At 42.9% G+C, this 17,104-nt stretch overlaps 1 protein-coding gene across 23 annotated transcripts in view; it reads right to left on the minus strand.

The window, feature by feature from the left end:
• The window catches only part of dock3 (dedicator of cytokinesis 3), a 939,092-nt gene that overhangs the window by 71,299 nt on the left and 850,689 nt on the right, over positions 1–17,104 (minus strand). For all 23 annotated transcript variants that reach the window (XM_069936839.1, XM_069936837.1, XM_069936835.1 and 20 more), the window contains 3 exons: positions 16,692–16,796; positions 8,611–8,752; positions 2,489–2,655 (listed from right to left, as the gene is read on the minus strand). In XM_069936839.1, coding sequence (XP_069792940.1) covers positions 2,489–2,655; positions 8,611–8,752; positions 16,692–16,796 — 414 coding nt within the window. The remainder of the gene's footprint in view (positions 1–2,488; positions 2,656–8,610; positions 8,753–16,691; positions 16,797–17,104) is intronic.

Raw genomic sequence — 17,104 nt, forward strand, 5'->3', positions numbered from 1 at the left:
ACAATACCTATTTCAGGCATTGCCAATACACTTGACGGAGAAATTCTTCAAGGAGTTAAAGAAAATAATAAGGAAATTTTTATGGAAAGGGAGGAAACCGAGGATAGCACTAGATAAATTAACAGAATGGTATAAACAAGGAGGCTTACAATTGCCAAACTTTAAAAATTATTATAGAACCGCAGAATTAAGATACCTATCAGATTTTTAATCAAACAAGGGAAAAGCCAGATTGGACTAGATTAGAACTAGATTAGAACTAGATAAAATAGGGGAGAAGATACCTGAACATATATTATATAAATGGGATGAAAAATTGGTACAATGTAGGAATTCTCCAGTATTACATCATCTGCTCAATACTTGGAAGAAGATTCATGTAGAAAGGAATAAAACAAATTACCAATTACCAAAACTAATACTGACGCAAAATCAGTTAATCCCTTTTACAATAGATAACCTTTCCTTTAGAGAATGGGAGAAAAAAGGGATCAAAAGAATAAAAAATTGTTTTTCAGGAAATAAATTACTATCCTTTGAACAAATGAAGGAAAAATATAACTCAAGATACAGTGTTGGCATACTACCAACTGAAATCCTACTTGAAGGACAAATTGGGAAGCAGTCTGAGGTTACCAGAGGGAAGTAATTTTGAATATGTGATTACAGATACAATGATAATCAAAAAATTTATAACAAATATGTATATTAAACTGCAAGAAAAGGAGAATGAGGAAACAAATGGTAAAACTAAACAAAAATGGGAACAAGATTTAAACAAAGATAAAGAAGGAAACATGGGAGAAGTTATGCTCTGGAACTATGAGAAATACAATAAACACGAGGTTACGTATGATACAATATAACTGGATACACAGGCTATACATTACACCTCAAAAGTTAAATAAATGGGACCCAACAGTATCTGACAGATGTTTTCGTTGTAAAAAATAAATGGGAACAACAATTCATGCAATCTGGACGTGTGAGAAAGTGAAAAAATTTTGGGAAGATCTAAACCAGATATTAAATAAAATTACAGAAAGCAATATACCAAAAAACCCAGAGATCTTCCTCCTAAGTAACATAAAAAACAAAGAATTTGGACTTGATTTGGATGGTGCACAAAAAAAATTTGTTAGGATAGCCCTAGCCGTAGCAAAAAAATGTATTATGTCAGCCTGGAAATTAGAAGATAACTTGAGAATACAACAATGGTATATAGAAATGAATAAATGTATTCCATTAGAAAAAATAACATATAATTTAAGAAATAATATTGCAATATTTGAACAAATATGGGAGCCATACATGAAACACAATAGAGAAAACCTACCGGCGACATCTACCACCTAAAATGACAGAAGGAGAAGGAAATGAAAAGAATTGACTCAGTGGAATTTCTTGTTTATTTTTATTGAGTGACAACATTGTTTGACTGGTTTAATGTATCTTAGATTCTGTAGTTGAAATGAATGGGAGGGGAGGTAGGGAGGGTGGGATGGGAAGAGGTGGGGGGGGGAGAAAATGACACTGTATATATTTGAAAAGGAAAATGTATGTATCTTGATCAATGTGGTTTATGGTGTGAAAAATAAAAAATTTCAAAAAAAAAGCTTTGTCTGGAAAAGAGCATTTACTTTCTGGAAGGTCATGTGATCTTTGCAGGCAGAGAGGAGAAAAAAAAACAGGTTGCTCTTAAAGTTGGAGGGAGTGAGAGAGAGAGAGAGACACACACACAGACATTGGTTCCAGAGTGGCAAACTTTGGAAGACAGCTTGGTCAAAGGAGAGGACTGACTGGCTGTCCGGTGTTTCCCTTGGAATAGGAGAAACAGAAAGGATCTCTGTGGTGACCTGAAAGAAAGAGGTTATCATCTGGAGAATCCTGAAGGGGTCAAGTTTTGTCAGCAAGACACTGGAGTGGCTGATTAAAAAGGAATCAGTTGTGGATCCTGGAACAAGAAAAACTCTCTCTCTGAAAACTGACAAGAACCCTTCTGAGTGGTAACCATTTACCTTTAAGCACCAAAGCCTGGTGAACTTTATTAATGTTAACTTCTGTGCATAGTATAAGCATTGCCTGCTACCAGTGAGATTGGACTGTGAACCAAAGAACGTTAATTCTAATGTGCGCTTAGAATTAGAAGGGGGTTAAGTAGGTTAAGTGAGTTGATAGAGAGAAATTAGTTTGATTCTATTTTCATGTTCAAAGATAATTAAAAGCAACTTTTGTTTAAGTAACCCTTTGTCGTGGTGCATATCTATTGCTGCTGGGTTTTGGGGTCCTCTGGATTCGTAACAGTAGCTTTGGGTGTTTCACTTTCCAAATTACTGCTTAACCAGGTGGGTAAATTCTATATTCCCTTTTTATATTTCATGTTCATCTGTTTCACAAACAGATGCCAAGTTCACTCCCACTGATGTGCTCCACAAGCAATCCAATAAACAATCTCCAGAGAAGGCCAACTGCAGCCGACTTCACCCACCTTGAACTCATTTTCTTTGTCCTTTGAACCTTTGTGAAAGGGTCTGTCATATCGAAAGTGACTGATGTTGTTGACACGATAAAAACTCTTAATGCGGTCTGGAACTCTCTCCATCTGGAGAACATCTACATTCTCTGGAATTGGGCACACTGCATAGATCTGCAGATCTACAAGCAAAGTTAAAGAAAACAGTAGAGCAAAATATAAAGGTTTTCATCACCTTACACTTAACAGTTTACCATCAAATTAAGGATAATTTCTGCTTCCCTTGGTTTATTGTCAATACTAGATTTAGGGAGGCATGACTAATTTTCCTTTCAAAAAGGTTCTGCAATCCACTGAAAGGGAACCTGAAACTTTTCTTCAGTTGTGTGACTGGTCTCTAAATTAGCTGAGGTTAATCATTGAAATTGAGTAATGAATTCTGACTAATTTTATATCACCTGAATCCAGGACAGATGTGGAAACCTGTTTTGTTCCCATTGATTAAAAAAAACACAAATGCTGAAGGAATTCAGCCAGTCTCACAATGACCATAGGAGGTAAAGATATATTACCAACGTTTTGGGCCTGAGCCCTTCTTTAAGGAATAAGCAAATAATAGGAAGGTATCAGAATAAAGACTGGCTGGGGGAGGTCCAGACCAACAAAAGGTGTTAATTGAATATGATAAGGTGATCCAGTGCTCCTATTGTGGTCTCCTCTACATCAGAGAGACTGGGCACAGACTCTGATTTCGCTTCTTTGAGCACCTTGGCTCTGTCTACCACAATAGCATGGATCTCCCAGATGCCATCCATTATAATTTCCTCTCCCATTCCCTTGCTGACATGTTTGTCCATGGTCTCATGCACTGGCAGACTGAGACCATCTACAAAATTGAGGCACAACACCTCATATTCTGTCTTGGCAGCCTCCAACTGGATGGCATTAACATCAACTTCTCTGGTTTCTGTTAAACACCCCAAACTCTTTCTTCTTCCCCCAAGCTCTGTCATTGTCCTCTCTTTTCTTTCTTTCTCCTTTCATAGAACTACAATCAATTCTCACCTCACCTTTTATCATATCTAATCCACACCTTTTGTTGGTCTGTATTCCTCCCCCTGCCAGTCTCCAGTCTTTATTCTAATGCTTTCCTGTTCTTTGCTTATTCCTTGAAGGGCTGAAATATCGGGAATATATGTTTACCTCCTATGGACCTTGTGAGATTGGCTGAGTTCCTTCAGCATTTCTGTGTTTCTTTGCTACAACCACAGCATCTGCAGACTTTCATGCTTCATTTAGTTCCTACCGATATCTGAGATCAGATGAATAAAACAGTTTTGACTAGGGACCTGTGATAGTATGGGATCCTATCACCACTGTATATATTTGTATATATTTGCATATAGCAATAGTGATTGGCTGAGAGCCATAGCCACACCTACTGGCCAGATCATAAAGGGTTGCACATAACCAGATCCAGGACAGTCTGGTCGACCTCGATGTAATACGCTCCAGTCATTTGTTAATAAAAGCCTTGATTTGAGTCCACAAGTCTTTGAGTCATTTGACGCGCTACAATTTTATTAACAAAAATTTTCAACGGATGGAGTGAATGCTGCGACCAGAATGCCTCAGCATTGACCCACAGTCGTCTACTGCCCAGAGTGATTTCAGGCACTGGGTGGAGTGCTTCAAGGCATATCTGCAGCACTCAGACCCCATCATGGAGGAAGACGCCAATAAACTGCTAGTTCTAATGTCCAAGGTGTCCACAAGGATCAACAAATATATCCAGGATGCGACCTCCTACACGGCTGTCATGAACGTGCTGAAAGGACGCTATGAGCGGCCTGTGAATAAAGTGTATGCCAGACACATGCTGGCGACCAGGAGACAGCAGCCAGGTGAGTCTTACAGAGCCTACCTCCAGGCACTAAGGTTACTGGGTAGAACATGTGCGTGCACTGACAAAACTGCGTCTGGGATCACTGACGACCTCATACGGGATGCTTATGTGGCTGGAATTTTGATCCAACGAAGTGAGGCAACGACTATTGGAGCACGGGGGAGACAGTCTAGTGGAGACTGTACAAATCACTGAATCAGTGGAGGCTGCAGCCCTTAACATGGAAGCATACACACAGGGCTGGGCCCACCGTTACAATGTGAGTAAAACGCCTGCTTTTAATCTGGCCTCTCCACACCCCATTGATGACCTCGCCACCGCCACCACACTACCCGATGCGGTCCCTAAGTGCTACTTCTGCGGGATGGAGAAACACAGCCGATCCCTGTGCCCTACGAAGAAGGCCCAGTACCAGAAGTGCCAAAAGAACGGCCACTTTGCTAAAGACTGCTGGTCCAAAATGGCCGCCACAAAGCACAGTACTTTGTGCAAGGCCCAACCGCCTTACCCAAATTCAAATTACTCGTCCTCAAAACTCTCATCCAATGAGAGTGAGGAACTGACTGTGCGGCAATGCTTGACACCATGATGCTAGCCCCGCGCCCAGAAGGCGCCGCCCTCGCAACACTCCACCCTCGCCGCTGTGATGATGCTCTCCGATGGCACGCAGCCACCATCGGCCCTTACGCCACTGTTACTTTGCTCCCCAACTCTGCCCCTCAGACCAACGGTACTTTCGTGCCAGCAGGCCCTGATGGATCACCTGCACCATGACTGCCGCCGCCTCTGCAGCTCGCCACTGACTCTCCGACTGGATGCTGCCGTCTCTGCAGCTCGCCGCTGGCTCCAACTGGGTCCCTGTGTCAGCAGACCCCGATGGCCCACCCACTCCGATGATATCACCGCGCAAGCATGGCGCACATCAGGCCAAGGCACCACAGTGCTCCACCCCTGCTCCAGTGATACAAGGCTCCACCTGACAGTGACGAGTGACATCATCACGTCAGCCTCCACAGTCACCAACATAGGCAACAGCTCTGCTCCCTGCATCATTTGCTACATCAGTGACATTAAACCAGAACCAGCCGCACCCCCAGCTAAGGCCATATGCTGACTGTCTTTTTGGTTCAGGTTCGACAGAGAACTTCATTCATCCAGACCTGGTCCAACGATGTGCACTTGCAGTCCACCCAATTGTCCAGAAGATTTAATTGGCCACAAGAGCCCACTCAACAGGCATCAAGGGGTATTGTGTGGTGACCTTGAAAGTTCAGGGTACCAAATTTACAGGGTTTAAGTTGCTGGTCCTATCTCAATTGTATGCTCCTGTATTGTTGGGGTTGGATTTTCAATGTCATTTTAAATCAGTGTCACTGCCTTACGGGGGTCCCCACTCTCCACTCTCTGTCTACCACCACTCTATCCCAGAGGCCTCCTGCCAGCGACAACCCACGCCAGTCCCTGCACCCCGACGCTCCACTTGTAGCCTCTCCCCTCTCCGAGTCACTTCTCCAGCATTCTTCGCCAACCTCACCCCTGGCTGGAAAATGATTACCACTAAAAAGCCGGCAGTACAGCTTCAGGGACAGGAAATTTATTAAAAGTGAGGTACGCAGACTGCTGGACAAGGGCATCATCGAGCCCAGCTTGTCCCTGGAGGGCGCAGGTGGTAGTTGTGAAGAACAGGGAGAAACTGGGGATGGTGGTTGACTACAGCCAAATGGTCAACCGTTTCACGCTCTTGGAAACTTACCCTCTTCCGCGAATCACAGATGTGGTGAATCAGATCACCCAATACCGTGTGTTTTCCACCATCGACCTTCGATCAGCCTACCACCAGCTCCCATTCTGCCCAGAGGACCTCCCTTTCATGGCCTTCGAAACAAACAGGCGTTTGTACCAATTCCTCAGGGTTCCCTTCGGTGTCACAAATGGTGGCACAGACTTCCAGCGAGAGATGGACCAGATGGTAGACCAGAACAGCATAACAGCTACATTCCCGTATCTGGACAATGTCACCATCTGTGGCCATGACCCACAAGACCACGACCGCAATCTTGAGAAATTCTTCCAAACCGTGAAATGGCTGAATCTAACCTATAATTTCGAGGTGTGTCTTCTGGACCACTCGCCTCGGAATTCTAGGTTGCGTGGTAGAAAACGGGGTGGTAAAGCCAGATCCCGATCGCATGCACCCTCTCATGGACCTTCCACCGCCCCAAACCCAGAAGGCACTCAAACGCTGCTTGGAGTTTTTTTCCTATTATGCCCAATGGGTCTCACAGTACGCTGACAAGGCATGGCCACTCATTAAGTCCATCTCCTTCCCCTTGTCAACGGGAGCCAGAGCGGCCTTCGACCGCATTAAGTCAGACATTGTCGTGGCCACTCTGCATGCCGTAGACGAATCCATGCCCTTCCAGGTAGAGAACGATGCGTCCGATTTTGCACTGGCAGCCACCTTAAATCAGGCCCCTCCAGGGCCCAGAAAGCCGACAGTCCTCTATCGAGGAGGCCCAGGCCATTGTAGAGGCCATACGTCATTGAAGATACTACCTCGCTGGCAGATGCTTCACACTGCTGACCGACCAACATGTGGTCTCATTTTTGCTTAGCAACAACCAGCAGGGTAAGAACAAAAATGACAAAATTTCCAGATGGAGAATTGAACTCTCTACCTTTAACTACAACATTCTGTACCGGCCTGGCAAACTCAATGACCCGCCTGACGGCCTTTTCCATGGGACATGTGCCAGCGTACAACTAGACAGGCTGCAGAGACTCCATGAGGAGCTCTGTCACAGGGGGTCACCAGGTTCACACACTTAGTAAAAGCCCGCAACCTGTCCTATACAATCGAGGAGATCCGCTCCATGACTCGAGCTTGCCCAGTATGTGCTGAGTGCAAGCCCAATTTCTTCCAGCCTGAGAAGACCCACATCATTAAAGCCACCTGACCCTTCGAACGTCTCAGTGTAGACTTCAAGGAGCCCCTACCGTCAACCAACCATAACACCTACATTCTCACGGTTATCGACGAGTACTCCCGCTTCCCATGTGCTATCCCCTGCCCGGACATGACTGCTTCCACAGTCATAAATGCATTGCACAGCATTTTCGCCATTTTCGGGTACCCCAGTTACATCCACAGTCCTTGTTTATGAGTGCGGAGCTGAGGCAATACCTTCTGGAGCACGGTATTGCTTCAAGCAGGACCACTAGCTATAACCCACGCGGTTATGGTCAGGTCAAAAGGGAGAATGCCACCATCTGGAAAGCGATCATGCTTTCCCTCTGGTTTAAAGGCCTCCCAACCACTCGCTGGCAGGACATCCTCCAAAATCCCCTACACTCCATTAGGTCTCTATTATGGCCACCAACGCTACCCCGCACAAACGCATGTTCTCGTTCCCACGGAAGTCGAAATCAGGAACGACCATACCAGCTTGGCTGACGGTCCTAGGACCTGTCCTGCTGAGACGTTATGTCCAGTACTCGAAAAATGACCCCCTAGTCGACCGGGTAATGCTGTTACACGCAAACCCTCGCTCTGCTTATATCAAGTACCTGGACGGGTGGGAGGACACGGTCTCGGTAAGGGACCTGAACCAAGCTGGATCTAACATTGTCACGTTCAACCCTTAACCTCCCTCCAATCCTCCCCTAGATTACATGCCGGGACAGCAGGACAAGCAGCAGCTCGCGGATGACGATGGCAGTAGACCGGACAATGATGACTGTGGACTAGGCGAAACGGTACCCACTCACAGGGACTCCAACGATGATTTCCTGCCAGCTACCCTGATCCTGGTGCTACGGCGATCATGTCGGACAATTAGGCCACCCGACCGCTACAGCCTGTAACCCCTGCATGCTATACCCCCACCTCCTTTTTTACTCACCCTGGGGTCAGTTCTTAAAGAAGGGTGAATGAGATAGGATGGGATCCTATCACCACTGTATATATTTGTATATATTTGCATATAGCGATGGTGAATGGCTGAGAGCCGTAGCCACTCCTACTGGCAGGTCATAAAGGACTGCTCCTAACCAGACCCAAGTCAGTCTGGACTGGTCGACCTCGATGTACTACACTCCAGTCTTTTGTTAATAAAAGCCTTGGTTTGAGTCAACAAGTCTTTGAGTCATTCGACGTGCCACAGGACCTAATGGTCTGTAAAAGATTAACTATTAAGTGTTTCTGGGATAGAAGATAAAGGCAGAAGGATACACTGTGCATCAGACTGCAGGATGGTTTCATCTGGCTGGTTGAGATGCTGCATGGCAATAGCTTGTGGGAATTCTGTCAGCATCCTTTGTTGAAAGGCCTCGAGCCTTTCATAATCATGACCACGGCACACAAACTCTTTGTTCTGGAGTGAGGAGAGAGAGATGGAAAGAGTTAGAAGGAAGAATTAATCCACATTTATTTCTATAGAGAAAGAGGAGGATCCATCACAATCTTTATTGGATCTGAACAAACAAGGAAATATTAAAAGACTGGGATATGTGGTGCACATTCTATTAATCCAATTATATTTTGTAAGATAGTACTGGATGCATTTCCATTTTCATCTTAATAAATGAACTCCAGATAACTTGAACTTGCTGACTCTTTCACCAAACAAGGTCTTCTTTCTGATCAAATTCATTCATTACTTCGAAAGTCTTTATCAAATAGCATCTTAACTTTGGTTATAACCCAGTGTCGCCAGATTTGTCACCCATTGCCAGCGCTTCTTTGATGGCTCCAAAATGGAGCAGAAGCTGCCACTTAATTTATCCCGATCATACTGGTTCAAAAGTAGGAGATCGGGCTCTCTGCTGGAACAGACAGGACTCCGTGCGGCCGCAAAGGTTGCAGGAAGGCAGGAGGAAAATTCATGGATATGTGGTGTCTCTGATGGGACTCTCTTTTGTTTCTCTTTCCTATTGGTGGGTGCACCAAACTAGTGTCTCTCTTTGTGTGGCTTCATGTCAAGCAAAAGTTGACAAATTTTGTGTATCTGTTACATAACAATAAAGGAATTTTGAACCTTAACTCTTTGGAATTCTCCAATTTGGAAGACAAAGGAGACTCAATTGATGATTGCATAAAAAATACAGGTATCAACAGATTTCTGAATATTAGAGGAATCAAAGAATTTTTAGGAAAGAGTAAAAAAATTATACTTGAAGTAGATTAGACATGACCTTGATGACTAGTGAAGCAAGTTCAGAGCCAAATGATCTATTCTTGTTGCTATTTCTCAGTAACTACATTCAACCACTAGAGAGAGATGTAAGCACAAGGATTAGAAAAGAAATCATACAAATAAACAATAAAAACAGCACACAGATGAACATTCAACACACATGTACACAGAACATAAACATTTTCCGGTATACAGTAACTGCACTGAACTCTAAAGGGTATAAAGAATATGCTTCTGCTGAGGAGTCATTAGGGGTATTCAGGCAGGCACCACATACTATTAGACACCCATGTGGGCAAAGTTTACATGAAGAGACCGATGCCCACAAGCATCTAGAAATACGATATTCCCAGCATCAGGCTTGATAAAGCAGACTGCATTTCTACATTAGAGTTGCAATTTGCCTGAAGTTGATTAAGCAAATATGATAATAGAACCATTGAACCACAGAACATTTTGGCACAGAAACAGACTCCCTCAGCCCTTTTAGTCTCTGCCAAACCATTTTTTTTGCCTATTCCCACTGACCTGTACCCAGCCCTCCATACCTCTCTCATTGATATACCTGTCCAAATTCTTCTTAAATGTTAAAAGTGAGCCTATATTCACCACCTCAGCTGGCAGATCATTCCACACTTCCACCATTCTCTGTGTGAAGAAGTTCCTCCTCACCTCCCCCCAAAACCTTTTCCTTTTCACCCTTAACCCATGTCTTCTGGTTTGTATCTCACCTTCCCTCAGTGGTGAAAGTCTATCTACATTTACTCCTGTTTATCCCCCTCATAATTTTCACAAGCTCACAAGATAAAAGAACAGAAGTAGGCCATTCAGCCCATTGAGTCTGCTCCACAACTCCACCCTGAGCTAACCGTTCTCACATTCAGTTCCAAATTCCCACTTTTTCCCCATATCCCTTGATACCCTGACTAATGAGATAGCTATCAATTTCCTCCTTAAACTCCCCCAATGATAGGGCCTCCACAGCTGTATGCAGCAATGAATTCCACAAATCCACAATCCTCTGGCTAAAGAAATTTCTCCTCATCTCTGTTTTAAATGGGTACCTAATTCTAAGATTGTGTCCTCTTGTCCTGGATTCACCCACCTAGGGAAACATCTTTTCACATCTACTCTGTCCAATCTTTTCAGCATTTGAAATGTTTCTGTAAGATCCCCTCTCATTCTTCTATGATCCAATGAATAGAGTCCAAGAGCCAATAAATGTTCCTCATATGTTAGCCCTTGCACTCCAGGAATCATCCTGGTAAAGCTCTATTCTCTCAAACATCATTACATCATTTCTAAGATAAGGGGCCCAAAACTGCACACAGTTCTCCAAATGAGGTCTCATTAAGAACTTATTAAGCAGCCTCTTATGCAGCACCTTACTGAAGGCCTTAAATATCTCTGTCAAATCACTCCTCATTCTTCTACACGAGGGAATAAAGTCCTCACCTTTTTTTTAATCGTTTCCCTGAAACTCAGTTCCTGAAGTTTGGGCAATATCTTAGTAAATCTTCTCTGCACTCTTTCTTTCTTACTGATATCTTTCCTGTAATTAGGTGACCAAAACTGCACACAATACAGTACTCCAAATTTGGCCTCACCAATGTCTTATACAACTTTTCCATAACATCCCAACTCCTATACTCAATACTTTGATTTATGAAGGCCAACATACCAAAAGCTCTCTTTACAACCCTATCCACCTGTGATGCCACTTTCAGCAAATTATGTATATGAATTCCTAGATCCCTCTATCACACTCCTCAGTGCCCTACCATTTACCATGTATGTCCTTTCTTGATTTATCCTTCCAAAATGCAACACCTCATACGTTTCTGCATTAAATTCCATCTGCTATTTTTCAGCCCATTTTTCCAGCTGGTACAGATCCATCTGCAAGCTTTGAAAACTTTATTTACTGTCCACAACGCCTCCAATCTTAGTCCCATCTGCAAATATGCTTATCCAATTTATTACATTATCCTCCAGATTATTGATATAGCTGACAAACAACAATAGCCCCAGCACCGATCCCCGAGGCACACCATTAGTCACAGGTCTCCAGTCTGAGATGCATCATCCATCACTACCCTCTGCCTTCCCCCATCCAGCCATGCTTAAATCCAGTTCACTACCTCATCATGAATATCGAGGGTCTGAACCTTCCTGGCTAACTTTCCTCATGGGACCTTGTCAAAGGCCTTACTAAAGTCCATGCAGACAACATCCAAAGCCTTTATTTTACCAACTTTCCTGGTAACATCCTTGAAAAACTCTATATACTGGTTAAACATGACCTACCATGCACAAAGGCATGTTGACTATCCTTAATCAATTCCTGGTTATCCAAATGATTGTATCTTAGAACACCTTCCAATAATTTACCTACTACTGAAGTCAGGCTCACCGGCCTATAATTTCCAGGGTTACTTTTGGAGCCTTTTTTAAACAATAGAACAACATGAGCTACACTCCAATTTTCTGGCATCATACCCATAGCTAAGGACATTATAAATATTTCTGCCGGAGCCTCTAAAATTTCTACACTAGCCTCCCTCAAGGTCCAAAGGAATATTTGGTCAAGCCCTGGGGATTTATCCACTCTTATTTCTTTTTAGACAGCAAGCACTTCCTCCTCTTTAATCTGTACAGGTTTCATGACTTCACTGCTTGATTTTCTTAATTCCTATAACTTTATGCCCATTTTCTGAGTAAATATTAATTAAAAAAAACATTTAAGATCTCCCTCATTTCGTTTGGCTCCATACAAAGCCAACCAGTCTGATCTTCAAGTTGACCAATTTTTTCCCTCATTATCCTTATGCTCTTAATATACCTGTACAAACCGTTCAGATTTTCCTTCACATTGTCTGCAAAGCAACCTCATGTTTTATTTTAGCCATCCTGATTTATTTCTTGTTTTTTTCTTGCACTTTTTTATATTCAAGTCCTTCATTTGCTTCATGTTGCCTATACCTGTTACACACCTCTCTCTTCTTCCAAACCAGATTCCCAATATACCTCAAAAGCTAAGATTCCCTATGCCTGCTAACGTTCCCTTCAATTTTTATAGGAACATATAAACTCTGTACTCTCAAAATTTCACCTTGCATATCCTTGCCTGAAAACATCTTATTCCAATCCATGGATTTTGGATCCTTCCTCATTTCCTCAAAATTGGTCTTTCTCCACTTTGGGATCTCAACCCAAGTCCCAGACCTATCCTTCACCATATTTAACTTGAAACTAATGGCATTATGTTCACTGGATCCAAAATGTTCCACTACACATATTTCTGTCACCTGTCCAGTCTCGTTCCCTAATAGGAGATCAAGTACTGTATTCTCTCCAGTTGGTACCTCTATATATTATATTAGAAAACTTTCCTGAACATATTTGACAAATTCCAAGCCATCCTGCCCTTTTACAGTATGGGAGTCCCAGTCAATATGTGGAAAATTTAAATCTCCTGCTATCACAACTTTATGTTTCCTGTAGCTGTCTGTTATCTCTCTACAGATTTGCTCCTCCAATTCTCATTGACTATTGGGCAGTCTATAATACAACCCCACCAACCCCATGAATGTGGTCACACCTTTCCTGTTCCTCAGCTCCACCTACATAGCCTCAGTATATGAGCCCTCTGGTCTATCCTGCCTGAGCACTGCTGGAATATTTTCCCTGATGAGCAATGATGCCACTCCCCCCCCCTTTCATTCCCTCCACCCCCATTATTGCATCTAAAGCAATGGAAGCCTGGAACATTGAGCTGCCAGTCCTGCTCTTCCTGCAACTGTTTCACTAATAGCCACAATGTCATAATTCCACACTCTAAGCTCATCTGTCTTTCTAACAATATTCCTTGCATTGAAATAGATGTACCTGAGAACATTTCCACCATGTATTACCCTTTGACTTCTAACGGTGTATGCAATTTTAACATGATCTTTTCCCTCCTCCACTCCTTTATCTGCTCTGGCACTTTAGTTCCCACACCCCTGCAGATCTAGTTTAAACCCAGAGCCCAATGATCTGGAAACATGAAGCCCTCCCTCCTGCACCATGGTTTTAGCCACATGTTAAGCTGCATTATCCTCCTATATCTAACCTCATGAGCATGTGGGACAGGTAGCAATCCTGAGATCATAACCCTGGAGGTCCTGTCTTTCAACTGAGAGCCTAACTCCCTGAACTCTCCTTGCAGGACCTCCTCACATTTCATACTTAGTAATTGGACCCTACATGGGCCACAACATCTGGCTGCTCACCCTCCCTCCTGAGAATGCTATGAACTTGATCCCCTCTGCCTCCTGAATGATCCAGAGTTTATCCAACTCCAATTCCTTTACTTGGCTTGTCAGGAGCTGCAGCTGGAGACATTTCTTGCAGATGAAGTCATCAGGGATACCACTGGCTTCCCTGACAACCCACATTCTGCAAGTGCAGCATTTCCCTACCTTGGCTGCCATTCCTACTGTTTATGACTAGAGGAAAAACATTTCTAAAACCTGCCCTTACCTGTACCTAATTGCTGAATCCTTTTTGTTCCTCAAATAGGGTGGGCCTTTCTTACTTCAACACCACCACCTCAGCCTCCTCTCATCAAAGCCTTTCCATTCTGACTCAGCCCACTCTGATGATGACCATTCCAACGATGAATGCTCCACTACAGAGTCCCTCACTTTTATAGTGATGTTTGGGTTACCTGATCTCGATTGCCCTTCAACTGTTGAACTTGATTGCCCAATCAACTGCTATCTGCTGAGTCTTTCCTTTTTCAACCCTTTTGTCTTGAACTTGAACTCAATTGCCCAATCAACTGCTCCTTTGTCTTCAACTGTTGAACTTGATTGCCCAATGAGAATGGAGAATAGAGATGGATAGGATGAAGAAGAGTGCAAACATAGAGGCAGATTTGAGTGTGGAGAGAGAGATTTCAACGTGAAACAAAGTGCAGCAGAGGGCGTGAGTGTTATGGCTTAACAAGCATCAAGGCAAAAGCAGAACCAAGGAGAAGCCAGTGCAGAAGATTCCTATAGGAGGAGAGAGGATTATTCAGGTGAGTACCAGCAAAAGTAGATTTCAGGATTAAAACTCACATATAGCTTCACTTGGGAGCTCATGTAGATCAAAAGAATCAGAGAATGAAGGTGTACATTCCTATGTGAAGAGAGGGATATGATTTCAGTTTAATGAATATGGTGTGATAGGAGTGTATGGGGCAGTGCTCTGTCTGGGAATATATGAATGTTAGATTCTGTGGGATTGAATAAAAACTGAGGATAGAAGCGTGTCTTTCAGAGGATGGGAATATGTGATTTAATGGAATAAACCTTGGGCTGGGCTTCACTGGAGTGAGTCAGGGAATGGAGTGTAGTTTCAGAGCAATGAGACAGGCTGGGAGAGTTGATTTCAGTGGAGTGAGTCAGGATGGTAATGTGGGATTCAATGGAGAGAAAGCAAAGAAGCAAGTACTGGTTATGGTGCAGTGTGGTTAAGTAAAGAAGTTTGGACTAAGTGCTGTGATACTAGGAATGGTGTTGCATGAATTAACCAGAGAGACTTGGGATCAGGGTTTATGTGAAGCAAGAAGAGGGATGGAAATGTGGAATTTAGGGGATTAATACCAGGAATAGTCTTGGGTCATTATCAAATCAGGCAGGGATCAGGAGGAAATTAATGCAACGAGACAAGAGATGCATTATGAATGAGGATGAGATTGTTGGAATAGTGGAATGAGAAGAGGATGGGGAAGTCAGATTTAGTTCACTGAGTTCAGGGATTGTTGCGTGTGATTTAATTCCATGAGATGAGGAATTTAAGTGTGAGCTTCTGAGAAATAAAACCAGAAATCAGAGTATGGGTTGAGTTTATTGAGTCAGTGCAATGCAGGGATGTGTTTGAGGATTTATTGAGTTAGGCCGAGAATGAAATGAAAGGATTTGGTGTAGTGGAAGAGATTGAATTGAACCCATTAGGTTAAATGAATACAGCAATATCACAAATGATTGGAGGGGCATTTGTCATGTGCAAACCACATGGTAGCAGACTGATAACATCCTGGTGGAGTGAATGTTTTGTACAACTGAGATTTATTTTCTGAAAAAAGGGAAAAAATATCTAATGGAGGCAAATGCTCAAGACCATGGATTTTAAAACAGGGAGAAGTACCTGCAGATGGTCATAGAGCCAGACAGCATGAAAAGGGGTCTTTGCTCACTGAGTCTGCATGAAGCAGCATGCATGTGCTGCACACACAAACACACACACACACACACACACACACACACACACACACACACACACACACAGAGTCAGGGAGAACCTGCAAATTCCACACAGACAACAATGAAGGTAAGGACTGAGTAAGATAGATTTGTAAGGCCACAGTGTTACAGCTACATTATTGTCCCATTCCTGCTGTGTTTTGTTGCCCTGTGAATGAATGGCCTCCTTTACTGAAGTATATTTGCCACAAAATATCTCATGCAGTGTGAGGAGTCCTTCTGAGAACAGAATAATGATTTATCTCTAACATTCATACAGCTATGTAAAGAGCACAATGTGCAGAGTATAGGATTATAATGAAAAGGAAGATCATTAGCAGCAAGCAAAGGCAGCATGGAAGTACTGTTGTGGGGTTCATTCAGAAGCTTGATGAGAAGGAACTATGTTTAAATCTGTTGGTGTGTGCTTTCATATGTCCAGGGTGTGATGGAAGGGAGAGAAGTTACCATTATATTCTGGGCTTCTGATCTTGACCAGAGATGCATCCAGTAAGTATGCTTTTCATGTTTCACCTGTAGAAATTGTTGAGGGACAAGGGGATCATGCAGAATTTCCTTAGTCTTCTAACAAAGTAGAGGTGTCGGTGCACTGACTTGACCATTGTGCCAACACACTTGTTCCAAAGAAGCTAGCACCTCTTTCCACTTTTGTACCATTAAAATGGACAGGGGTGTGGACTTTTCCCCTTCTCCTAAAGTTAACAATCATCTCTTTTGTCTTATTGATGTTGAGAGTGAGGTTGTTATCATGCCTCTCAGCAATTTTTCAAAACAATGGAAAATTAAAATATTTAGGAGGTAACAAATATCTGGATATCACTCACCCGCAGATAGAAAGGAAACTTCCGGCCATAAAATCCAACCCTGAAGAACTCTGGTTCCAGGCGCTGCTGCTCTAATATGTGGTCATAATATGCAGCCTCCATTTTCTGTGAACAGTGGCAAAACTCTTGGTTAGTGGTGAGCCATTGAATGAGTAAAATTTGTTAAAATTGAGACCTCAGGAGAAAGTCAGAATAAAGAACATTTATATAGAATACTTAAATATTATTTTATTCTCTTTATCAACAGCATGCCTCATTTGGTATCAGCTTTGGCTCTGAGAAGAAACCTTTTCACTTGACAACACTCTTAAATTTGAACTTGAGATTCTTGATCTCAAAAATATTGGTTGGTTCTCCTGTTCTGTACAAGGAAGTGTTATGTTTGAGGCACAATTTATTCTCTGAAGTGTCAT

This window comes from Narcine bancroftii, chromosome 5 (genome assembly GCF_036971445.1).
Source record: "Narcine bancroftii isolate sNarBan1 chromosome 5, sNarBan1.hap1, whole genome shotgun sequence".
NCBI classification, from domain to species: domain Eukaryota; kingdom Metazoa; phylum Chordata; class Chondrichthyes; order Torpediniformes; family Narcinidae; genus Narcine; species Narcine bancroftii.